Source organism: Nicotiana tabacum, chromosome 22 (genome assembly GCF_000715075.1).
Source record: "Nicotiana tabacum cultivar K326 chromosome 22, ASM71507v2, whole genome shotgun sequence".
In the NCBI taxonomy this organism is placed as follows: Eukaryota; Viridiplantae; Streptophyta; class Magnoliopsida; order Solanales; family Solanaceae; genus Nicotiana; species Nicotiana tabacum.
The window spans coordinates 197208311-197234581 of NC_134101.1; the positions used below are offsets into that span (position 1 = coordinate 197208311).

The window sequence follows — 26271 nt, forward strand, 5'->3', positions numbered from 1 at the left end:
AGTCAGTTGAGTGAATGAAGAATGAGAAGGTTTGGGGGGGAGGGTCGTTTGGGTTTAATTTAAGAAGGGGAAATGGGGACCGTTGATTTGAATGATCAACAGTCAAGATTGAATGGGGTAGGTGGGTCGGGTATGGATTGGGTTTGGGCTTGGGTCCGGTGAGTTTTTTAATTGGGTTGGGGGTCTGTTTGATTTAGGCTAGATTTGAAAGCCAATTTTGGCTATAAGAAAAATAGCTAGTTTTTCCCTATTTAATTTATATAAAATAGTACATAATTTCTAAAAATAATTTAAAAATGCTAAAATGATTTATAATACATAATTAGCAATTTAAAAAATACAATATCCAATTTTATGCATATAAAACATAATTAAATCTTAAAAACACTAATATTGCAATTATGTACAATTTAGCTTTAAAAATACTAAATGTAATTATAAAAATATATAAAAATTACCTTAGCCATATTTTGGCATAAATATAGAAATACAATAGATGAATTATCAAAACAATAATTTTGGAAATAATTATTGGGGATTTTATGGATAAAAAGGGAGAAAATAAATCAATTTAAAACCTTAAAATTATGGGAAAAATAATAAACACCTTGGACATGCTTATATATGCATATATATGCTATTTTGAAAGTATTTTGCATATTGAAAATATACAAGGAAAAATTGGGTATCCCTCTTTACCCGGGAAGGATGAAAGAGTTTTCAGGTAAAAAAATGATGGCCAATTTTGACCGAGCGAAACGGTTTGGGAAGATTTAGGCTGCACCGTGGCTTCTGAGTTGCCTACATATCCTTAGTTTTACAGGAATCAGGTCGTATGTAGTTCAAGATCCATCGACGGAGTATACCAACGAAGACCTTTCAAGAACGGACGCAATATCTAGGGTTGGGTGAGTGGACGGTTTATGGGGATGGTTAGGTTTAATATGGTTGAAGAAACTGGAGCGGGATCGCTCCAGCTGGGGGGGTAGCCGTTGCTTGCCGGCTTACCTGCAAATTGAAGCAATACAAGCATATATTGTGCGTAAATATAAACATGATGCCAATTCCCGTTGGACCATAAATGTTCTCTTCGGATGATGCGGATGATGTCCTCAGACAATGATATCCTGGGCCATGAAGCGTATGATAAAGGATTCGCAGGCCATGAAATGATGTTCTCGGGCTATGAGGATGGTGCCTCTGAACCATGATGCTTTTGAATAATGATATGCAAAAGATTGAAAGAGATCCTCAGGCCATGACATGGTGTTCTCGGGCTGTGAGGATGGTGCCTCCGAACGACGACGCCTTTCGATGAGTTGGTGATATTTCAGCCCATGAAGGATACAGTAATATGATGCGGACAAGACAGAGCATAGTCTTGCGAATTGAAGGGCACAACTTAGCCCGTAAGAAAAGCAAGATGAATAGTCTTATGCAATGTAGATACAGATGGAGGTAGCGTTTAGTCTCGAAAGGCAGAATAGTAGCCTTATGCAAGATTGAAAGGCAGAATAGTAGCCTTATGCAAGATTGGAAGGCAGAATAGTAGCCTTATGCAATGCAAATGCAGATGGAGATAGCGTTTAGTCTTGGAAGGCAGAATGGTAGCCTTATGCAAAGATGCGAATGCAGATGGAGGTAGAGCTTAACCTCGGAAGGCAGAATGGTAGCCTTATGCAATACAAATGCAGATGAAGACAGCGTTTAGTCTCGGAATGCAGAATGGTAGCCTTATGCAGAAATGCAGATGGAGACGGCGCTTAGTCTCGAAAGGCAGAATAGTAGCCTTATGCAAGATTGAAAGGCAGAATAGTAGCCTTATACAAGATTGAAAGGCAGAATAGTAGCCTTATGCAACGTAGATGCAGATGGAGACAGCTTTTAGTCTCGGAAGGCAGAATGATAGCCTTATGCAAAGATGCGAATACAGATGGAGGTAGAGCTTAACCTCGGAAGGTAGAATGGTAGCCTTATGCAATGCAAATGCAGATGGAGACAACGTTTAGTCTCGGAAGGCAGAATGGTAGCCTTATGCAAGAAATAAAATAACAAATGACAGTAGAGTTTTCTTAGCTGATAGCAGATTGTGGCATTATGATTACTGGGAGCATTATGACTACGAAGCATTACTTGTGTGTGCTGATGGCAAATGTTGGTAAGTGCAACAGTTCTGAAAATTGTATTTTGAATAATGTTTGTCCCATGGGCGTACAATATGTCTAATAATTTCACAATCCTAGTGTCTGCATCCAAAGAAAAATCGTGAGTTTTGTAAGGGGGAGGTTAGTTCGCATCCCCGCTGGCTTTGATCTGATGATACGGTCTATATCATTGGGGTAGCATTGCTAAACTAAGCAGTTTCAATAACGATCATGTATGATTTTGTTAAAGTATGACATAAATGTATAATTAAAAATAGCTTTAGATGAACCGATAACTGTGGCTTAGCTCGGGACATTGTGACCTCTCCCGCTGCGGAATTTTGAGGATCCTCTTCAAAATTCTGCCCCAGTTTGATGGGTTGACATTTCTTACTGCTGCTCGTGCGGCGATTGGCTGAAATTACTTAGGAATTTTGAGGAGGATTTTGTGGGTCCTCCTCAAAATTCTGCCCCAGTTTCCAATTGTGGGGTAAATGAAATTTTTATTGAATTTGTGACCGAACCCATAGGGCTGCCTACGTACCCCCTCTTAAATGGGAATCAGCTCAGGCGTAGTTCAATTTACATCATATAAGGAAAGCATAAAGATTACACATAGTAGCGCTTGACTGCATCTGAATTGATCGGCTACGGCTAGACTTCTCCGTCCATTTCTACAAGTATGAGGGCTCCTCCTATCAAAACCCTGTGAACCATGTATGGACCCTGCCGGTTAGGAGAGAACTTCCCTTTGGCTTCATCTTTGATGCAGAATTTTTTTTTAACACCAACTGCCTCGGTGTGAACTATCTTGGCTTGACTTTTTTGTTGAAGGCTCTGGACATTCTATTCTGATAGAGTTGACCATGGCAAACTGCAATCATTCTCTTTCCGTCTATAAGGTCTAGTTGCTCATAATGACTTTTTACCCACTCTGCATCGTCGAGCTCAGCTTCTTGTATGATCCTTATTGAAGGAATTTCTACCTCAGCGGGAATGACAGACTTTGTATTGTAAACCAGTATATAGGGGGTTGCCCCGGTTGATGTGTGGACTGTGGTACGATACCCCAGAAGAGAAAATGATAACTTCTCATGCCACTGTTTATGTTTCTCTATCATTTTCCTCAATATCTTCTTGATAATCTTGTTGGCAGCTTTTACAGCTCCATTCATCTGAGGCCTGTAGGCTGTGGAATTCTTGTGTTTGATCTTGAAAGTTCCGTACATAGCTTTCATCAAGTCGTTGTTGAGGTTGGAGGCATTATCAGTAATGATTGACTTTGGAATCCCGAATCGACAAACAATGCGGTCGCGGACAATGTCTACCACTACTTTCTTAGTTACTGCTCTGTAAGATGCTGCTTTGACCCATTTAGTGAAGTAGTCTATGGCTACTAGGATAAACCTGTGTCCGTTGGAAGCGGCATGCTCGATTGGTCCAATAACGTCCATTCCCAAGGCGGCGAATGACCACGGTGAGCTTGTTGCATTAAGCTCATTTAGAGGTACCTTTATCATGTCTGCATGTATCTGACAATGGTGGCATTTCCGGACATACTAGATGTAGTCCATTTCCATAGTCATCCAAAAGTAACCAGCCCAGAGTATCTTCTTCGCTAAGACAAAACCGTTCATATGTGCACTGCAGGTCCCTACATGAATTTCCTCTAATATTCTGGATGCTTCCTTTGCGTCGACACATCTCAATAATCCTAAATCGGGAGTCCTCCTATACAGGATTCCTCCGCTGTAAAAGAAGTTGTTGGATAATCTCCGAAGTGTGCGTTTCTGAGTAGGATTTGCAAGTTATGGGTACTCTCCTTTTGCCAAATATTCCTTGATATCATGGAACCAAGGCTTTCCGTCTACTTCTTCTTCAACATGGGCACAGTAAGCTGCCTGATCATGGATTTTCACTGGAATGGGATCAATGAAATTCTTGTCTAGATGCTGTATCATAGATGATAGGGTAGCCAATGCATCGGCAAACTCATTCTGGACTCTGGGAACATGCATGAATTCCGTCTTCGTGAACCTCTTTCTCAATTCCTGTACATGATGTAGATACAGGAGTATCTTGGAGTTCTTGGTTGCCCATTCTTCTCATACCTGATGTATAAGTAAGTCTGAATCTCCAATTACTAGCAGCTCTTGAACATTCATGTCAATGGCCATTTTGAGTCCTAAAATGCAGGCTTCATATTCGGCCATATTATTGGTGCAGGGGAACCTGAGTTTGGCAGACACCGGGTAATGCTGACCGGTTTCTGATATTAGGACTGCTCCTATGACAACTCCTTTGAAGTTTGCTGCTCCATCAAAGAACATTCTCCAATCGTCATAGGATTCTGCAATGTCGTCTCCTATGAATAATACCTCTTTCATCAGGAAAATACATTTTTAGGGGTTCGTATCCTCCATCCACGGGGTTTTCGGCAAGGTAGTCTGCCAATGCCTGTCCTTTGATCGCTTTCTGAGTTACGTAAACAATGTCAAACTCACTCAACAGGATTTTCCACTTGGCTAGCTTGCCGGTGGGCATGAGATTCATCTTCAGCTATCCAAAACCAAGTTCCATTCTCTGTTATGTTTCCCCACTTACCTTTGTTCTCTCTTCCACCCTGTGTCTTTGGAAGCACTTGTTTTATCCATAACCTTACTCCAGGAACAGATAAGTTAGCTCCCCGTGCTCTTAAGTGTGTATTTCTTGGTTTCTCGAGAACGCAAAAGGGGTATTGATGTTATTCTTCTAACCTCTAGTGGTACCTTATGTCCGCTGATGTTACCTTCTTTGAAACCCAATCATACTTCACAGGTCCAGGTAATCACTTAGATATTTCTGAGGTACTACCAGTCTCTTCTTTTGGAGATTCAGTCACTATCTCCCATCCATCTTCCTCTGCATCTCTAGCTCCACCACCTATAGCTCCCGTTCCACCATCTATAGCTCCAGTTCCATCACCTATATGTCCAGTTCCTCCACATAATCCAATCCAACCTTCTGCAGCTCCGCCACTCTTGACTTATCATCGTCGTCCACATCCAGCATCAAGCCTAGGTGATTCACATCCTACATCAGATTCTGCACCTACTGCGGACTTGTCTCCTCATAGTCAACCAATTGCACTCCGCAAAGGTGTACGGTCCACACTTAATCCTAATCCCCACTATGTTGGTCTAAGTTATCATCGTCTATCGTCACCTCATTATGCTTTTATATCTTCTTTTTGTCCACTGTTTCTATTCCTAAGTCTATATGTGAGACACTATCTCATCCTGGATGGCGACAGACTATGATTGACGAGATGTCTGTTTTACATGCGAGTGGCACTTGGGAGCTTGTTTCGCTTCCTGCAGGTAAGTCTACTGTTGGTTGTCGTTGGGTTTATGCAGTCAAAGTCGGCCTAGATGGCCAGGTTGATAGGCTTAAGGCTCTTCTTGTTGCAAAAGGATATACTCAGATTTTTAGGCTTGATTATAGTGATACTTTCTCTCCCGTAGCTAACGTAGCATCTATTCGTCTTTTTTTGTACATGGTTGTTGTACATCATTGGCCTCTTTATCAGTTAGACATTAAGAATGCTGTTCTCCACGGTGATCTTGACGAGGAAGTTTATATGGAGCAACCACCTAGTTTTGTTACTCAGGAGGAGTTTAGTGGTTGTGTATGCAGATTGCGCAGATTACTATATGGTTTGAAACAGTCCCCTCGAGCCTGGTTTGGTAAGTTCAGCACAATTATTCAGGAGTTCGGCATGACTCGTAGTGAGGCTGATCACTCTGTGTTTTATCAACATTCTGCTCCGAATCTGTGTATTTATCTGGTGGTTTGTGTTGATGATATTGTTATTACTGGCAACGATCAGGATGGTATTACTAATCTGAAGCAACATCTCTTTCAGCACTTCCAAACTAAGGATCTGAGCAGATTGAAGTATTTTCTATGTATTGAGGTCGCTCAGTCTAGCTCAGGTATTGTTATTTCACAACGGAAGTATGCCTTAGACATTCTTGAAGAGATTGGAATGATGGGTTGCAGACCTATTGACTCTCCTATGGATCCGAATGCTAAGCTTCTGCCTGGGAAGGGGGATCCTCTTAGAGACCCTACGAGATATAAGAGGTTGGTTGGAAAATTGAATTACCTCATAGTGACTAGACCTGACATTTCTTTTCCGGTGAGTGTTGTAAGTCAGTTTATGGATTCTCCCTATGATAGTCACTGGGATGCAGTTGTTCGTATTCTTCAGTATATAAAGTCAGCTCCATGCAAAGGATTACTATTTGAGGATTGAGGTCACGAGCAGATTATTGGGTACACAGATGCTGATTGGGCAGGATCACCTTATGATAGATGATCTACATCTGGATATTGTGTTCTAGTAGGAGGTAATTTGGTCTCGTGGAAGAGCAAGAAACAAAATGTAGTAGCTCGATCTAGCGCCGAAGCGGAATATCGGGCCATGGCTATGGCAACATGTGAGTTAGTTTGGGTCAAGCAGTTGCTCAAGGAGTTAAAGTTCGGAGAAATCAGTAGGATGGAACTAGTGTGTGATAACCAAGCTGCTCTTCATATTGCGTCAAATCCGGTGTTCCATGAGAGGACTAAACACATTGAGATCGACTGTCACTTTGTTAGAGAAAAAATACTTTCAGGAGATATTGTTACAAAGTTTGTAAAGTCGAATGATCAACTAGCAGATATTTTCACTAAGTCTCTTACTAGTTCTCGTATTAGTTACATGTGTAACAAGCTCGGTACATATGATGTGTATGCACATCATACACATCATATAGTCTTGTCCCACATTAGAATATGAGTAGTATGTCCTTGTATAATATAGCTATAAATAAGGACCTCTGAACACATAATATAAATATATCATATTTTCTCCCGTGCCTTCTCACGTTACAAAATGAGAGGAATGAAAAAGAAGAGGCTATTGTAAGTTCATTAATCCTACCTCTTATATGTGATACTGTAGCTTTCCTTTTAGTGTCCAAAAAACACATTGTAGCTTTCTTTTTTGGTCCTATTCTGAGTGTGGTATTCAAGTAGGATACCCAAGGGAGATTCTCTCGGATTTGTATTTAAATGTGTCTTCCTGCTGCTTTATAGCATTAGTTCTGGGTAGAGACGGACTGAAATAAAAAGCAAAAAGATCTTCCTTCAAAACCAAGTCAGAGACGTAGTTCATGGTTCGTTTTGAATATGAACCTCCTCTTGGCATCTGAAAAAAGTGTCCCTAATTCTCTTAGGCTAATGGTGGGAAAGGAGATAATCAACAAAAAGATGGAGCTGGAATTACTGGTGATGTAATGGCTTCAACAGTTACTGAACAATGTTTGTCCTCCCCTAAAGGTGGTGAAGGTTTGTCGGCAGATATACTTAAAACTCAGTCGAAACCACCAATGGTGGACGAAGAGAGAATTGAAGAGCAAGAGACTGTTGTAAGTCATTAATCCTACTTCTCAATGTCTACTAATTTTTACTCTCCCTTTCACTTTGCCAAACTGATCGTCATTTACATAGCAGCATTTTAAGTACAGATGTTAAAAGGAGATCCAGTTTTGAATTTGTGTTTAATTGCATCCTTTTGTTTCTTTTTACGATAGTTCAGAGCAAAAATAAATGCAAATAATAAGTTGTTCCTTCCTTAACTAATTACGAAACATAAGGGTATCTCCAATCTTACCTCCATTCCCCCTGACGGGGGCAATTTTTAGGGTAATTTAGTTCCAACCCTTCCCATTTTTGTCCCCAAAATAGCGGATAAATAGTGTTTCCTCAAATATGGGTTACACTATTCATCTCCTCCGTTAATATTCATCACTTTTTTATTATTATTTTATTATTTAATCTTTTAATTTATCTCTTTATATATACCTAATTATGTTTATGTAATGTCTTTATAATATTAATTTTACATCTTAACTTTGACGTATAATTTTGATAAATTAATTTTCGTGCATTTATTATTTTTATGTAAAATTGTAAGTTAATTTTATTATAAATTATAATTGTACAAAAAATATATAATTATTTCAAAAAATGAATGGTGCAAATATAAAATATTAAATGTTGCTAAAATTGAAAGGTATGAATATAAAATATTAGATATTGGAATAATTTCGCTTTTATTTGAATTATTAATTAATCTATAATAATGGCTTGCAACAATGGTACTTTCAAGTTTCAAAAGATGCGAATGGAAAACAATTCCAAAGATGCAATGGTACTTGAAGCTATTAATATGAATCTCCTCATGCTACTTTCAAGTTTCAAAAGTTCTTTGTGAGTGGTTCTCTCTAGGCTAATGGTAAGGAAGGTTATAATCCCGAGCAGAAAGTGATGATGTTGTGGTGGAGTCTTCAACAGCCGGTGAAATCTGGGGAGCTTTTGGGGCTCCACTTGAAACTCTGACCAAAGAACCAGTATTTAAGAAGAAGAACGAAGAAGAAGAGGCTGTAGAAAGTTTGTTCGTTTTTTCTACTTTTCCCTTTATGCCAAACTGATTGTGGCGTTCATGCTTATTTTATATGGATCCTTCATTTGCCTTGATGTGCTCATACCGAACGAGTGTAAAATGGGTGTGGCTTTGTGCGAATTATTTATAATATTCTAAAATGTGTACCTGTTGGCCTTAGCTGAGTCAATAGAACATATATTCTTGTTGCTGCTGTTATTTAAATTAGGTACAGAAATTGAAAGACATTCTATTTCATATTTCTATTTATTTGCACCTTAGGGTAGTTCTGATAATAGTTTTGGATTGAAGCGGAAGAAAACATAGTTTAGGTGCCAATTTCCTAACCCCTGAGTTAATCTATTCTTTTATCTTAGATATCCACTTGCAACATAATGATGAGATCACATTTAATAGCTTCACTGTCTTTTTCGTTTTCTTTCCCATTTCAGTTGGCAACATTTGTTTCGTTTGTTCATTGAAGTGAAGAACATGTTAGCATAAAACACCTAATAATATCTGATTTTATCATAGCCTTTGGCAATTGAATTTAGAGGTTTATTAAGGAGACTGCCTGGCAGGTGCATGCTGCAACAGATGCGAAGCAAGTGATGGTGTTGGAGACTGAATTATTTGGCACAAGGGAAAGTTTGGTGATGCAGGCACTTCTTGTGAGTATACTTAAAATTCAGACCACATGTTTAAGTCCTTGCGTCCAACAACTGTGATGGCTTAAGATTACCAACTTTTGTAGCGGGCGCCTAGATATTTTGACTATAAAGGAAGCAAATGGGAAACATGCCAGAGGTGTGGTGAAGAAAATCATGGAGCAGCACGTTGTAGCCCTCTTGAAAAGAAGAAGAGGCCATGCTTTCGCTGTGGGCATTATGGGCATAATGGAAAATATTGCAAGAAGGTCTGGTAACAATTGTTTCACCAATTTCATTCTGACAAACTTTAATATATGTTATGTCGACACTTGGAGATACCTTTTCCCTGGGCTGTCTTTTAGTTATTTTTCCTGTTCCCCGCCCATGTTAGATGAACGTGAGTTTGCACCTGTATTAAACTGGCATGGTCAACTTGGTGCAGTTCTGATGTGTATTGAAGGATCCAAATGATATGCACATATCTATGTTCTACCCATTATGTCAAGGAACTGAAGAGCTTGGTTGACAGGGCTTTGTTCCTTTGCACCCTTCAAGAAGTAACTTAGAAAAACTTGTTATAGGCGTTGTTGCTCCCAAACGCACACGCAAGTTACGCGGTCGTACAAGTAATATAGGATTTTAAGTCCAGATATCGAACCCATATGGACTTGTGATTAACTATTTACTAAATTAAACTAAGACAATTAATCTATTGAAACGACTTTCTAAAGTATGAATATTTAACTAAAACTAATCTAGAGTAGCAAACTAAGCGATTACAGAAAATACATCGGCAAGCTAAGAGGCGAATTCAATGGGAGAAAATATTCTAGAGCTATGGGTTAGCTAACAATCCCGTTGAGTCTTCCACTTAAATTGTCTAATTAATTTATCTGGTTTGTTGATTGACAAGGTTAATATTACTCGTAGTATTCTCCCGAAGTACTACTGGTCTATTAAAGCTAACCTAACGCCTATATTCCTATGAAATTAGGATTATCAAGAATGCACTAATAATTCATGTATAGTAACCAAACAAGGCGATTAGATATATCCCTATCCTAACCGCAAATTCGTTCCCGATACTCAGGTTCAAGATCTTGTCTACTCAATCTTATATGCAATTTAGAATTTCCTCTACCGAGTTCAATTCTAGATTCGTAGATAGTATTCAATGGGTGATCAAGCAATCAAATAATTAAGCGCAATATTGAATAAATAAACCAATATGATTAAATAACAAGAACAATTTAAGCTTCAAACTACAACGTTCATGTAGCACCCACAACTCTAGAAGAGAAGAAAAACTAGTTGGAAGCCTCCTCCAAGAGTGGTTTTGTGTTCCCGCACGTGAGTTCTCCTTCAAAGTATGTTAGATATCCTCCAAATTAGGTTTAGAACCCCTTATATACGAGTTGGGGCCATGTAGGGCCGAAATAACCTTGTCCCGGGGGAAATAGGAAAAATCCCGCAACACAGGGTCCAGGTCGCGCTGGCCTAGCGTTGGATGGCAGTAGCGATTTGCAATTTTAATTCCTAGCTTGCTTTGAATTGGATTTCCTTCTTTATTTGTCTTCCACTTGGGGAGGACAAACATCAAAAGGTGTCCCCCCTTTGTCTCCTCCGGTTTGTATTCTTTTATTTTCTTTTTTTTTTCTTCCGCGTTTTATTCAATTTTGCTCCAAATTTCTTCATCTTCACACCGCTTTATTCCTACACAGTTAAAATATAATATTAAGCATTAAGTAATATAATTAATACTCAAAAGATGATTGAAAGTACTAGAATACGAGGCAACAATGGTTAAATATATGCATTTTTGGCCGAATATCAGGCATCTAACCATAGTGGCAAAATACGAAATGATATGTTAAATATGTCCAATTATATCTAAGATCTCTCTGTCTCTCTCTCACACACACAACTTTGTCCTATTGAGTTCTATTTAGGTTATTTCTTCTCTCTATCTTTTGTTTTGTGGTTTCTCTAAAGTTGTTAGTGATATTTCCATCTGTAGCCTAAGTTTAACATCCATTTGATCTCCTTCTCTCACCTTTCTAGTTTCTTGTGAGATATTTTAAATTTGAGTTATCTTTTTCCTCATGTTCTTAATACCTCTTGGAAGTTGGTGTTCTTTTGAGAATTAGCTAGTTAAGCACGTAATCATCATTGGGCAGGTTCATTTATGATTGGGATTTGTATTCAGTCTTCTCTAAGTTTGCCAAGGTTAATACAGATGAAAAGAAGAAAAAAAACAAGAAATAGAAGAAGATAAAGAAAAAGATAGTGACAAAGTTTGATCAGGACGCCAATTGGTCAATTCTTCCATGAGGTACGATTCTACTATATTAGAACTTGGACATAAAACAACATAAATATAGCCCTCTGATCGGAATAGAGTAAGAAGATAAGAAGATACACTCAATTGCACCAGTCTAGCTTATGTGTATTATGGCAAAGATTAAGAAAGCACATGCAACCAAATATAACTATAAAAGAAGTCTGTGATGATATAAAGGATAGCTCATTACACAATTCGTAATGTAGCTTCTTCTTGTACTTATTTTGAAGCACTCTCTTGTTGCTGAAGTTAATATACTTATCTTTAACAATAAAAAAAAGTATCGTTGGGATGGAGATAGGATAAGGATGTTAACCACTTGGTTTAGGGAGAGAAGCCTATTAATCAGACACTTGGTGCCATATCACCCGGAAAAGCTTTAATACCTCTGACGCATATGATATATATAGATTCATTTACTTGAACAGATTAGATACCTTGATATGAACATACATTCATATATATTTGATCAATTAGATATATTTATATGAATCCACATTGTTTTAGCCATCTCAGTTAACGTCTAGTCGTGGTCTCAGTGATTCCACGAAAGGTCAAGATGACCAATGAAGAAAGAAATTATCTTATCATTTGTTGAAAAATTAATGAAACTCCTTCTTGTGCTAGAAGTATTATACCTTTGATTCAGTTCCAATTTCATGTTCATTTATAGGCATTTCATATCATGGATATCAACAAAGAAGAAGTATTACATAAATAATAGTTGCGATGAAAACAATAATAAATGAAAAATGAATAAATGATTTCTGTCAAGGGAGACTGCTCATAACATCTTATCACTAAGAAAAATATTTTACTTGTAATTGAAACCAATCCAAGTTCATTCAACTTACAAAAATGTGATTCCACTGATGACTTCTTAATAGTCTTACTATTTCAGGATCCATAGATTCTGTATGGATTAAGAAATTATTTTTCTTTGACCAAGATTATTTTCTAAGTTTGTTAATTTAAGTAAAAGAAGCCTATTCTTAGCAAATAAAGTTTTCGGTTAGATAGCAGATCATGAACTCGTGCTTGTTCCACCAATAGAAGCAATCTGCGAGTTAGGCAACATTTGGCTCAATTATTTACTTCATCTTCTTTCTTACTATTCTTTTTTGAGGCTTTACCTTTCATTACCTTTATTATGATTCTTGACAGAGAATTTTTCCTTATAAAAAAAAATTACCTTTATTATGCTACCCTTTTTTCCCCCTTCTCTTACTTTTCTTCTATGGGGAGGGAGTGGCAAGGAACTGATATTAAGATGAAGTCCATATTTTTATTTCCAGATCAGAGGTTGCTTCACTTGCAAGAGAAGAGGTCATTTAGCCCGAGACTGTCCCGATACTAACATACAGATACTACAAGAGCAATCCTGTGAATTTTGTTTAAAATGCGGTGACACAGGACATGACATGTTTACTTGTAAAGATTGTTACTCCTCTAGTGATCTTGAGGTATGTGAGGTTTATCAACTTTATTCTGGTATTAGCATACATCGTCATTTAGTAGGCAATTATTGTAGTTTATACTATGGTGTCTATTGCGTCATTACTTTTGGAAACTATTATCTTGGACTTTAAAACAAATAATAGTGATTCCATACATTACTGTTGTGAATAATAGTGATTCCATACATTACTGTTGTGCATATGCTTTCCTTGAGCCGAGGGTCTATTGGAACTGCCTCTCTACCTTCACAAGGTAGGGGTAAGGTCTGCGTACACACTACCCCAGACCCAACTATATGGGATTATACTAGGTATGTTGTTGTTTTTGTTATAGTCATTCCATAATCCGTAATTTGCTGACGGCAATCTTTTAAGCTCTTACTTAGACTATTACATTAATGTTCGATTGTGCAATTGTTGATGTGGATTTCGTTAATATTTTGTAGCATTAATAAGAAAATCCTCTTGAGTGCACTTACCATTTCTAAAAACAGAAAATCCTCTTAAGTATGTTTTCTGTAATTTTATGTCGTTGACTGTGAACTAAAACAACATATTGTCAGTTATTTTTTATAATAACTTTGGTGTTTGGGTGACGTTGTGCGTGCCTCGTCTATTTACTGTGTACCTGCAACCTCTCAGCAGGACAGGTACTCGGTAACTCCCGCCGACCAAGGAGAATATAGTTTTATTCTCCAAATGAGAAGTCGCGACGCTAAGCCCCTCCCACACAAGGGCGACTGGTTGGGGAAAGAAGCCGAAAGCAATAGCCTATTTTGAGGTTGGTAGGAACCCAATTCGGAACATGAACCATATAAGAAATATCTACTAAACTGATAACAAGAATATTACTTACAATACCATTTTTCGATAGAGAAATCCTTCCAGTAATATCAGCCATTTACCTCACTTGCTTCTACATTTCATCAAGTCGTCATGTTAGAGACATAAACAGTAAATAAATAAATTACAAGTCATGCTATCCCAGGTGGCGCCTAGTTTAGTGTAGCACATGGTTTCCGCCTTCTCCTTACTGAGTGCCTAATCATACTCAGAGAAGAGTTTGATCCTGGCTCACAAGGAACACTAAAAATTACTCTTAAGTTTTTTGTTTCTCTGTTGGGATTTGAGCCTCAGTCTCCTATGATTTTCAATCCATCTTTATTGGTCGCTACGCCATAGCCTTGGGTGCAACATTCTAGTCCATTATTTTGATTACTTTTCTGAAAGTAGTATATTGTAAGAAATATTCATGCTAAACTAATGGTGAATCTGATGGTCCGACCTGGATAGAAAATTCAATGCTGGGTTTGCAAAGCTTTTGGCCATCTTTGCTGCATTGATTACAAAGATTATAGACCAAGGCAAACATCTTGCTACAACTGTGGAAACCTTGGCCATTTAGGTTCAGTAAGTCATATCTGCTACTTTCTACAACTTCTATCAGCCAATGCTCATAGCATATTGATTTTTGATTTTATTTTATCCTCTGTCCGTGCAGGATTGCTTAAATCTATGTTGGAACATTCGCCCAGCTTCTCTTAGCTGCAACACAGGTGGGACTGGTCCTTCCAGTGAAGCCAATAATGCAGTAGATCATACATTGCAAGAAGGAAAGGATGGAGATATAAATCTTTTATGTGAAGACAGCAAATCTGCGAAGGTATGGCTCTGTAGATCAAGAAGCTATTGAGTTTGTTTGCATTCAGAGGATGCCTCTCTTTCTCTATGTGTTTATGTTTGTGTACCATTTCCAGAAGTAGTAGAGGGCTTTGCCATATGATATCTTCTCCTCAACATATAGTTGATTTCCTTGGGAATTTATGTCATTCTTCTCTAGTAGTTTCACAATGGGATTGTTCAAATCATGAATGGGATTGTTCAAGTCATGCTTGATGAAAATCCTGTAGCCTCAGAAATCATGGTTCAATAGTTTCAAACTTGAATGTCCTCACGTAGGGCACCTTTCAGATCTGAATATTTCAATACAGAGTGATGTGTGCATTTTCCTTCAGAGGCTGCACATAAATGTTGAAATTTAAAGAACACTTGCAGATATTTACGAAAATTATAAATAAAATATTGAAGTGACAGTTGTATTAATAAGATGAAGTATTAGTCCAATAAAATGCAGTACTTCCTCTGTCCCATTAAATTGACCTGGCTTTGACTTTAAGAGTAAAATGTTAAAGAAAAAGGACGTGTGTACCATCTTGGTACCAGTTTAATAAAAGATTTTACTTATCAAAAAAAAAAAAAAAAAAGGAAGGATGATTGTATTGCCTCTGATAAAGAAACAGTGTGAGTGACAGTTTGAGATGTAAATGGATGGAGTAGATAGTTGAAAAGAATTAACATTAAGATTGAAGTAATATAAGGTGGTATTTGTTTATAGCATTTTGAATTGTTGAAAGGAGAAAGTTTGGCATGTAACCCCTCTTTCTGCTCTTCCAAGTCCAGGATCTTCTTCAGCAAATGGTGAGTCTGCTTACTCTGCCACACCTGTAATCTTTAATCCCTGTGCCAGAAGTGATGTGTAATGCTAACCTAGGCAACTTTTAATAATGACGGATTGGTGTTTGAATAAAACTTATAGATAAATTTGGGTGTACTTTTGTTTGAATTATCGTGTGATCTTCGAGACAATAATCTACTTCCATGTGACTACTGAGAGTAAGCATTATTGTCCTGCGTTAAGTAGGAGAATAGAAAGTTACGGTATACCGAGACTGGTTACAGTTGATTCAGGTGCAACTCCAATGAAGTCATAGAGTAACTTCAGCGCAGTATCTGGTGATATTAGGGATTATCGGATAGCTATTGATTGGGTACTATTACATACTTGCCAGAAATTAATACGTTGTAGCCTGAGAATAAGATGTCAACGCAAATGCCTAACAATTCTGCTGGGATGTGGCAGCATAACCAACCCCTGTTGCTAGAAGCCAATCGTGAACTGGACAGGCTGACTGATTGCTTCATTTTTAATCCCAGAAGCGGGAATACAAAGGAGAAGTCCATTCTCCATGACATGTTTGGTAGTAAGATTTTATCAGCTGGTTGGACTATAGGAGACAATAGCTAGATGGAAAAGGTCTGGACTGCAGGGATCTAAGTTTATCTCTGGTATAGTTAACCGGAAGGCAGAAGAGATGTTAATTGCAGCAGTGACTATGTATCATTGTATCTTGTCTATTGCAACATGGTATTTTGAACTGTAATTCAAAATCATGTTGAATCAGGATGTGCCAGAAGTGAAATGTCAGTTTAGGACCATTATCAGTGCCCAACATGTGAAGCGGAAATAAGAGGAAAGAATGTATATGGGCCCTCATTCGAATAGAGAGCCAAACCTACTGACAGCAAAATAATGAATTTAGAAGAAGTATCAGCGGTGGGCACAACAAATGTGAGCAGAAGGAGATTAGGCAGCTTAATTTAGGCCATAAATTAAAAGGGCCCAAAACACATGACATTTCGACAACCATTAAAAGTAAACAGGAAGAGCTTATATGGAATTTAACATAAAGATCTTTACTGTACCATTTGGAGACAATTGGGTGCAAGGCCTAAAGGAAGGATGGGCTCTTCCAATGTTTGAGGTCTGCTTTCAGTAACAAGAGAGAGAAGAGGTAGGGAGGCTATTCATCCACACCAAGTCATTTTTGAAACTGGAGGAGCGAGCTCAACAATATGCATGACGGTGAGCCTCTTTCAAGTACATAATCAAGAACAGGTAGGGATTGATGGAGAAGCCATTTTGCCATTCATAGGTGACACGAAATGGGCTGTAACAACAGATAGTAGGTGCACATATTACCCCACTGGAACAGGCCTTTGGTCAAGTTGATGATAGATTAATCGACTCTCCAACTTTATTAGAGTCGGAGGAAACACTTGGCACTACTGAAGGAGATCGAACAAGGATGGTAAGGAGAAGAATATAAGAGGTTGGATCTGAAATATAAGTTTTTGTCTATTATCATGTGGAGCTGAAATTAGTGTGCTCAATCAATTATGATGGAAGAAAGGGGAGGAGGGGGAAATCAAGGAGGAGATGGACTAATATTTCTATACCCACCAAGAGTTATAAAATACTATCGCGGAATTTGAACACGATAAGGGAATGGTAATAATAGGTGTTCTAAAAAGCGGATGATGTATTATCTTTTTGTGTACAAGAGACGAGAATGGAACGGATCTTGTGGATGTTGTAATTAGAAGTGTAATAAACTTTTGGACTAACTGGGTTTTGTCTTTGTTGGAGATGCTAAGTTCCCCTCAGTTCATTTCTTAAAACTGACCACATTTGCAAGAAGGCGCTAGTAGCATGCATTGAGGATAAAAGAGAGAAGGTCGCTTGAGATGGTTTTGTCATGTCTTGTGTCGACCTACACATGCACCAATCCGTAGGTGTGAAGTTATGGTGAGTGAAGGTGTTAATGGGGATGAGGTAGACCTAAATTTACATGGAAGGAAGTTGTCCCAAAAGACCTACAATTTCTTGGGATCAATGCAAACTTACTACAGATAGGGCACAATGAAAGAAAAAAATCGATAAAGATGATATCTACTAGTAGGAATAAGATTTAGTGTTGTTGGAGAACTATTATTTTACACTTTTATTTTTGTTTGATATGATGATGACATGAATTGAGTTTAAATAGAGAAGTGAGGATTCATATAGCCGAGTCCAACTTGTTTGAGACTGGGTCATAGTTGTTATATAAAGATTGTATATCTAATGCAATATTATGTGTGAGACAAGCTGTAAATGGTTAGGACCATGAGTAGTAGCCAAGGATGGAGTATTGTTCGATATGACAGATTAATTTCAGGTTGGCCAACAAAATGACGTTATTGAGGATTGACTTGAGAGGTGCAACTGGAAATTGGAATAAAGGAAACCAATACAAAAAATTTGCTTTCGCGAATTAAAAGACTTGGGAAAGCAGGAGAGTGGAGGGACAATTAGAGGAAGAATGACATAAGGAAGAGTTAAAGGAGAAGTTGGAAAGATCTTTAGTGGTACAAGTGAGTTGGAGACAAGAGTCGAGCACAAAGCAGAAATTTATAGAAACTAGGGAGTTTGAGTGCTTTATACATATTGAAGACATACTTAGGTAAATAAAAGTAGTTCTCTATGACAACTTAAGCTTTTAGATGAGATGATCACATACTTCAACATGGTATTAGAGCACGCAGAGGTCTTGGGTTCGAGTCTCACCCCCACCCAATATCAAAAAGAATTTTTACGTGCTTGGATCATCAAAAAAGAGTCAAGCCGCACGTGAGAGGGCGTGTTAAAGACATACTTAAGTAAATAAAAGTGTGTTCCATATAACAACTTAAGCTTTTAGATGAGAGGGTCACACACCTCAAGAATACACGTTGAAAATCACCTCTTCATCATGTACTCTCATCTTCATTTTACCTTCCCTCACATTGCTAATGTGAGAATGCATGGGAGAAAAATATTATTATTGATTAAAGTGTTGTACAACCCTATTTATATACAGTAATTACATAATAATAGGTATTTACTTCCCGATGTGGGACATTAAACATGACTAACTACTTAACACTCCCCTCAAGCCGGTGCATATAAATCATATGTACCGAGCTTGTTACAGATGTAACTAATACGAGAACCAGTAAGAGACTTAGTGAAAATATCTACTAGCTGATCATTCGACTTTACAAATTTTGTAACAATATCTCCTGAGAGTATCTTTTCTCCGACAAAGTGACAGTCGATCTCAATGTGTTTAGTCCTCTCATGGAACACTGGATTTGACGCAATATGAAGAGCAACTTGATTATCACACACCAGTTCCATCTTGCTGATTTCTCCGAACTTCAACTCCTTGAGCAACTGCTTGATCCACACTAGCTCACACGTTGCCATAGCCATGGCCCGATATTCGGCTTCAACACTAGATCGAGCAACTATATTCTGTTTCTTGCTCTTCAAAGAGACCAAATTACCTCATACTAGAACACAATATCCAGACGTAGAACGTCTATCAAAAGGTGATCCTGCCCAATCAGCATTTGTGTACCCAACAATCTGCTCGTGGCCTCGATCCTCGAATAGTAACCCTTTGCCTGGAGCTGACTTTATATACCGAAGAATGCGAACAACTGCATCCCAGTGACTATCACATAGAGAATTCATAAACTGACTTACAACACTCACCGGAAAAGAAATGTCAGGTCTAATCACTGTGAGGTAATTCAATTTGCCAACCAACCTCCTATATCTCGTAGGATCTCTAAGAGGCTCCCCCTGTCTAGGCAGAAGCTTAGCATTCGGATCCATAGGAGTGTCAACAGGTCTACAACCCATCATTCTAGTCTCCTCAAGAATGTCTAAGGCATACTTCCGCTGTGAAATAACAATACCTGAGCTAGACTGAGCGACCTCAATACCTAAAAAATACTTCAATCTGCCCAGATCCTTAGTCTGGAAGTGCTGAAAGAAATGCTGCTTCAGATTAGTAATACCATCCTGATCATTGCCAGTAATAACAATATCATCAACATAAACCACCACATAAATACACAGATTAGGAGCAGAATGCCGATAAAACACAGAGTGATCAGCTTTACTACGAGTCATGCCAAACTCCTGAATAACTGTGCTGAACTTACAAACCAAGCTCGAGGGGACTGTTTCAAACCATATAGTGACCTGCGCAATCGGCATACAAGACCACTAGACTCCCCCTGAGCAACAAAACCAGGTGTTTGCTCCATATAAACTTCTTGCTCAAGATCACCGTAGAGGAAAACATTCTTAATGTCTAACTGATAAAGAGGCCAATGACGTACAACAACCATGGACAAGAAGAGGCGAACAGATGCTACTTTAGCCACGAGAGAGAAAGTGTCACTATAATCAAGCCCAAAAATCTGAGTGTATCCTTTTGCAATAAGATGAGCCTTAAGACGATCAACCTGGCCATCCGGGCCGACTTTGACTGCATAAACCTAACGACAACCAACAGTAGACTTACCTGAAGGAAGAGGAACAAGCTCCCAAGTGCCACTCGCATGTAAAGCAGATATCTCCTCATTCATAGCCTGTCGCTATCCTGGATGAGATAGTGCCTCACCTGTAGACTTTGGGATAGAAACAATGGACAAAGATGATATAAAAGCATAATGAGGTGATGACGGACGATGATAACTTAAACTGACATAATGGGGATTAGGATTAAGAGTGGATCGTACACCTTTGCGGAGTGCAATTGGTTGACTAGGAGGAGACAAGTCCGCAGTAGGTGCAGAATCTGATGCAGGACGTGAATCACCTGGGCCTGATGCTGGACGTGGACAACAATGATAAGTCAAGAGTGATGGAGCTGCATAAGGTTGAACTGGACTTGGTGGTGGAACTGGAGCTATAGGTGGTGGAACTGGAGCAGTAGGTGGTGGAGCTACAACTGGAGCAATAGGTGGTGAAGCTGGAGTTGTAGAGGAAGATGAATGGGAGATAGTGACTGAATCTCCAAAAGATGAAACTGGTAGCACCTTAAAAATATCTAAGTGATTACCTAGACTTGTGAAGTATGATTGGGTCAAAGAAGGTAATATCAGCAGACATAAGGTACCGCTGGAGGTCAGGAGAATAGCATCGATACCCCTTTTGCTTTCTCGAGTAACCCAAAAATATACACTTGAGAGCACAAGGAGCTAACTTATCTTTTCCTGGAGTAAGGCTATGAACAAAACACGTGCTTCCAAAGACACGGGGTGGAAGAGAGAACAAAGGTAAGTGGGGAAACAGGACAGAGAATGGAACTTGATTCTGGATAGCGAAGATGACATACGATTAATAAGATAGCAAGATGTAAGAACTGCACCCCCCCAAAAACGCAATGGAGCATGAGATTGTATGAGTAGGGTATGAGCAGTTTCAATAAGATGTCTATTCTTTCTTTCACCTACCCTATTTTGTTGAGATGTTTACGGACAAGATGTTTGATGAATAATCCCATGAGAGTTTATAAACTGCTGAAATGGGGAAGACAAATACTCTAGGGCATTATCACTACGAAATGTGCAGATAGAAACCCCAAATTGATTTTGAATTTCAGTGTGGAAGGTCTGGAAAATAAAAAACAACTCAGAGCGATTTTTCATCAAAAATATCCAGGTGCACCTGGAATAATCATCAATGAAACTGACAAAGTAGCAGAATCCCAAGGTAGAACTGACCCGACTAGGACCCCAAACATCTCAATGGACTAAAGTAAAAGGTGACTCTGCTCTATTATCAAGACGCCGAGGGAAATGGGAGCAGGTATGCTTACCGAGCTGACATGACTCACACTCTAAGTGGACAAGTGAGATAAACCAGGTACCATTTTCTAAAGTTTTGACAAACTAGGATGTCCCAACCGTTTATGTAATAAATCTGGTGAATCAGTAACAAAACAAGTTATTGAAGGAAGACAAGATGCGAGTCCATGTGATTTTGCAAGGATAAGGTAATAAAGTCTATCTGATTCACGTCCGGTACCAATAATCCACCCCGTACTGCGTTCCTGTATAAAAACATGGTCATCAAGAAATCAAACATCACATTTAAGAGATTTGGCTAAGCGACTAATGACTATGAGATTAAAAGGACTATTGGGAACATAAAGGACTGAATCTAAAGGTAAGGAAGGAAATGGGCTTGCTTGATCTATTGCAGTTGCCATGGTTTGAGACCCATTGACAATTGTGACTGTTGGAAGAGATTGAGAATATGAAATACCGGTGAAAAGAGATTTGCTACCAGAAATATGATCAGATGCACCTGAATCAATGACCCAAGACTCAGAGGTTGAAGATTGGGAGCTACAAGTCACGCTACTATCTGTTTGAACAATGCAAGCTATCCTTGAAGATGTCTGCACTACAAAAAAAACTAGGCTTTTTGCGGCGACTAAAGTCGTCACTAAATATCAAAAAGTCGCCACTATAAATATTCAGTGGCGACTATTAGGTTTGCTGCAAGTAAACCCGTAACTAAATATTATTTGTGATGACTCCTTGGAGTCGCCACAAAAAACACACATTTGTGGTGACTTTACTCGCCCCAAAAAGTAAAGACAAGTTTGTAGAAAGAGTGAGGTCGCTACTGATGAAAACCTTTAGTGGCGCCTGTGGTCGCCACTAAACATTATGACCTTTTCAATGGCAACTCTTAATCGCCACAATTTCCTGAGTGTTAGTGACGACCATAGTCGCCACAAATTGTATTTGTTTTTGAAAAAAAAAATAATAGTAGCATCAATATTACTGCCACTATTGCACAAAGGTAATAGGGAAACTGATTAACATTAGAAGATACAACACTAAAGACATAAGTCAAACAACATAATATAGAAAAAATTTAATAAAAAATCGTAACATGTAGTAATTATACATACACATGAAAACAAAAACAAAATAAAGCAAAATAAGATGTCTTCAAGTTCTGCCTTCGCTAGCATTATTTTCCCTTTGAAGTCTTGAGACTCTACATACAAGCCCAAGTCGTGACCTCAGAATCCCGAGCCTCGAAAACATCCCTAGTCACCATGATAATGTTTGGAAGAACAATGCATAATTACTTTACCGAAAGTTTCTAGTGAAGGAAAAAAAGTTCCATTCAAATTAGATATATGCCGAATGAAAATCTAAAGGTTATTCAAGTCATGTATATGTCTATCTAAAATCTATATACCTGAAAAAATCAAATTGAATAGCATGTTGTAAGCACGTGATTTTTGCCCTATATGAGAATTACTCCCAAAAAATTCAAAATAAAATGATTTTCCTTGGTGTGAAATTGTGAGATTTTGTGATATTTTGGATAATTATTTGTATTTGTCTGTGTTTGTTTATTTGTTAAATTAATAAAAAATACAAAAATATGTCGCATTTTTGCATATAGGATTTAATTCTATAATTGTTACTAATTAAATTTGTTTACAAAAAAATGAAAATTACAAAAATAGGCATCTTTTGCATTTTTAGCATTTAATGTCCAAATATACAATTTTATGCTTAATTATTACTTAATTGTGCGTTAATTGTTATTTGGAGTTAATTTGCACTTTTATAACTTAATTTAGTTCTTAATAATAGTTTAAGTATTTTTATAATTTAGTTTTAGAAAAATAAAAGAAGAAAAGAGAGCGAAAATATAAAGAAAGTCGGAATTGGGCCTCTTCTTCAATTTCAAAGAAATCTATCACAGAAAACTAAATGCCCTTATGCCAATTTCCTTTCATAATGACCATAATAAAGCTCCTTCATGAATAAATTGTCAACAATCAAGTTAATAAAAATAATTAAATGCCAATGAAATAAGCTTTATTAGAAACACAACGAAGAAAATTTATCTTTTACATTGTAATTATTAAAGCCTTTTTCTGTTAGTTTTAATAGAGTAACTACGTCTTGCAGTGCATAGCTATATGTTCAAGGACAACAGGTCTCCTAGTACCACATTCTCCTGAAAGAACCTAGCTAATAAAGAATGTTTTCGATAATATGAATGAATAGGAAAAAAAATCGTAATGCCTAGGTAACTGAAGATTGGTTAGGAGAAGATCCATTCCTTTTATTTGTTCCTTGCTCTTCATTTCAAGTTTCAATTTAGATTTGACAAGCATTAGAAACAATTTTCCTTTGAGATTCAACAAGAGACTTCAAATATGTAGGCTTAATAAGTGTCCAACTATCTGGGTAAGACAAATTTATCAAGTATATTGTTGTGGCATGTAGGGGTCCGAGTAAACAAGACACTTCAAATATATTGAAATTAACCAACTACCGTTTGAAAGCCACATGTTCTAAAAAAGTATTACAAAAATATATATGTACACTCATGAATAACAGTTATCTTCAGAAAATGTCAAATTAGAAAGAAAAAAAGAATATGCTTAATAACATAAAGAGAAAATTAAGAAACGAAACAAACCTCTTGAGTTTCACGATAATGGAGGTGTTATATGTTTAAGAGTGCCGATAAACAGAGCAAATCGAAAAAATCATAATCAGCGGATGTATCTCTGTTTTATCTAATTACCAAAGTGAGCCATTAAATCTTAATAGAAGAAAAACAAGGGAGGAAAAGTTCGACAAGGTAGTGCTAGGAACTATATACTAAACGGGTTCGTACTTGTCAAGCATCCAATAACATCTCGCAACAAAGTTGGGTTATCTTCTCCATGTGCATAGTAACATGAATTTGTTCTTCATTACCAACCTACACTAAGAAACAAATGAGATTCATCTTAATGAAATAATTGCAAACATCACTTCAAGATCTTGAAAACTACTGATAGCATTAACTAGAAGATAGCACATCCTTATTATGAGTAGAAAAGAGAAAAGAAAGAATAACAAGGAAGAGAGAAGAAAATTAAAACAACAAATGTATCCATTGCAGGGTAATCATTCTTAAAGATGTTGGTACTGTTTTTTCATCTATTCGCGTATCTGCTTAGTCATCAGATAGGGAACTGTAATTTATTCATATTTAAAGCACTTGCATAGATTCAACTAGCCTCCTCACCTGAACAAATTGATGAACTGAACCAAGCTGCTCTGCTTTTTTCTTTAATCGTACGAAGTGCCAAAATAAGTTGCTCTGTCTGAAACCTAAACGAGAAGGGAAAAAGAAAAAGAAAAAGAAAAAGAAACTGATGAAATCTGCCATATGCAGGATATTTAACTACAAGCAGATGATAATGTCAACTCCAAAAACATCATTTGTTGAATGGCACCATAAATTTAGAACTTGAGCAATCTTTGCCAAACCATTCTAACACCAGTACATCGTCAAAGATCCAAATCTGGAAACACGTTGTGGAGGCCATTATTTTCCCTTTCGTGCCACTGGAATTACTCTTTAACAAAAAGGTAAAGAACAAAGAAGACATTCTAGAATTCACGATTTACTCAAAAAGGCAGATGCTTGCCAAAACTAAAAAAAAAGACATTTAAAGACCTTAAACCACCCAAATAGTTTAAGAACATGGACTGTTACTAAATAGAGACATCACCAAGGAACTCAGGATTCATACATACCATATACAGTTCTAACTAATCAACTAGGCATGTGCAATAGAATTTAACAAAAAATGAAGCTTTTGACCTTAACCAAAAATATAATAAATTATCCAAAAAAAACAAACACAAGCTAAGGGAGCACATCCCGATAATAACCATCACCATAGTGGTAACCATCACTAAAAATGCCCATGCCACTTTACCCATAGCCTGATGGGTTCTTTCCATCGAAATGTCGTTCCTACGACTTACCTTCGACAAAATAGCACCCTACAGACATATATAGTAATAAATTTATCCATATTGGACAAGGTTAGCAAAGACGCTCAAATGGAAGATTATTATATAGATAAATAGGGAAGAACTTCATAGAAGCACATGGCAAAACTAAAACCTAGTAAAATAAGAGCACAATCATGGAATAGTGGTCTATTGATGAAAAACTTGTCTGAAATTTCACTAGCATGTATATCCTATTTCCTACAATATGTTAATATTATCTAAGATACTAACTATGATTCTATTATAAAAAACCACACAATGCCCTGCTCCATCAGCTCGTAATGCTATGCGATTCACATAAACTGGTTGAAAAGTTGGAAAATATAGACAACTGCATATATAGCATATGATACTTACACTATGTAAGTAGTACCCAGCTTCTTTAGTCTATTTGAACTGGTTAAAGCTACATATAGATTAATTGATTCTTGTGAATGCACATAACACACCAGCTTGCATCTCTTTCCCTGTTCAATATTCTGCAGAAAAGCATAAAATAAGAACATCAAGTAACAAGGACACAACAAACTCATGAGTATATAGATATAGAACTGCTAGAGTATCTAAACTTTGAACGACCCATAACTACCAATAACAGCAACTACATCCACCACCAATCAACAAGGTAATACTAACATATTTACCTTCCTCCCATCAAATATATAGACCTGAACCTCCTATCCATTTATCTGTGATACTTCTCCATCAAACCAAGCAACATTGATTGGTCCTCAATCCACACATGAGAACCTACAACGATATTTATTGGAATGCTCTACCAACAATTAAACTTTTAGTCAGAAAAGAAAGCCAAAAGCAAAAGTTCTTTTTTTTCTTTTGTTTAAAATAGTATGATAAAAATATAATCATT

The 26271-nt window shown here is 37.5% G+C and overlaps 1 protein-coding gene across 3 annotated transcripts in view; it reads left to right on the top strand.

The window, feature by feature from the left end:
* The first annotated feature begins 7186 nt into the window (after positions 1–7186).
* LOC107823133 (uncharacterized) overlaps positions 7187–26271 on the top strand; it is a 30018-nt gene continuing 10933 nt past the window's right edge. The window contains exons 1-6 of one of the 3 annotated variants that reach the window (XM_016649725.2): positions 7187–7597; positions 9195–9284; positions 9368–9529; positions 12900–13067; positions 14355–14471; positions 14563–14724. In XM_016649725.2, the coding sequence (XP_016505211.1) occupies positions 7466–7597; positions 9195–9284; positions 9368–9529; positions 12900–13067; positions 14355–14471; positions 14563–14724 (831 nt within the window). In that variant the 5' untranslated portion in view covers positions 7187–7465. Of the gene's footprint in view, positions 7598–8289; positions 8626–9194; positions 9285–9367; positions 9530–12899; positions 13068–14354; positions 14472–14562; positions 14725–26271 lie in introns of those variants that run through there. The other 2 variants (XM_016649726.2, XM_016649727.2) reach the window with 2 other exon arrangements.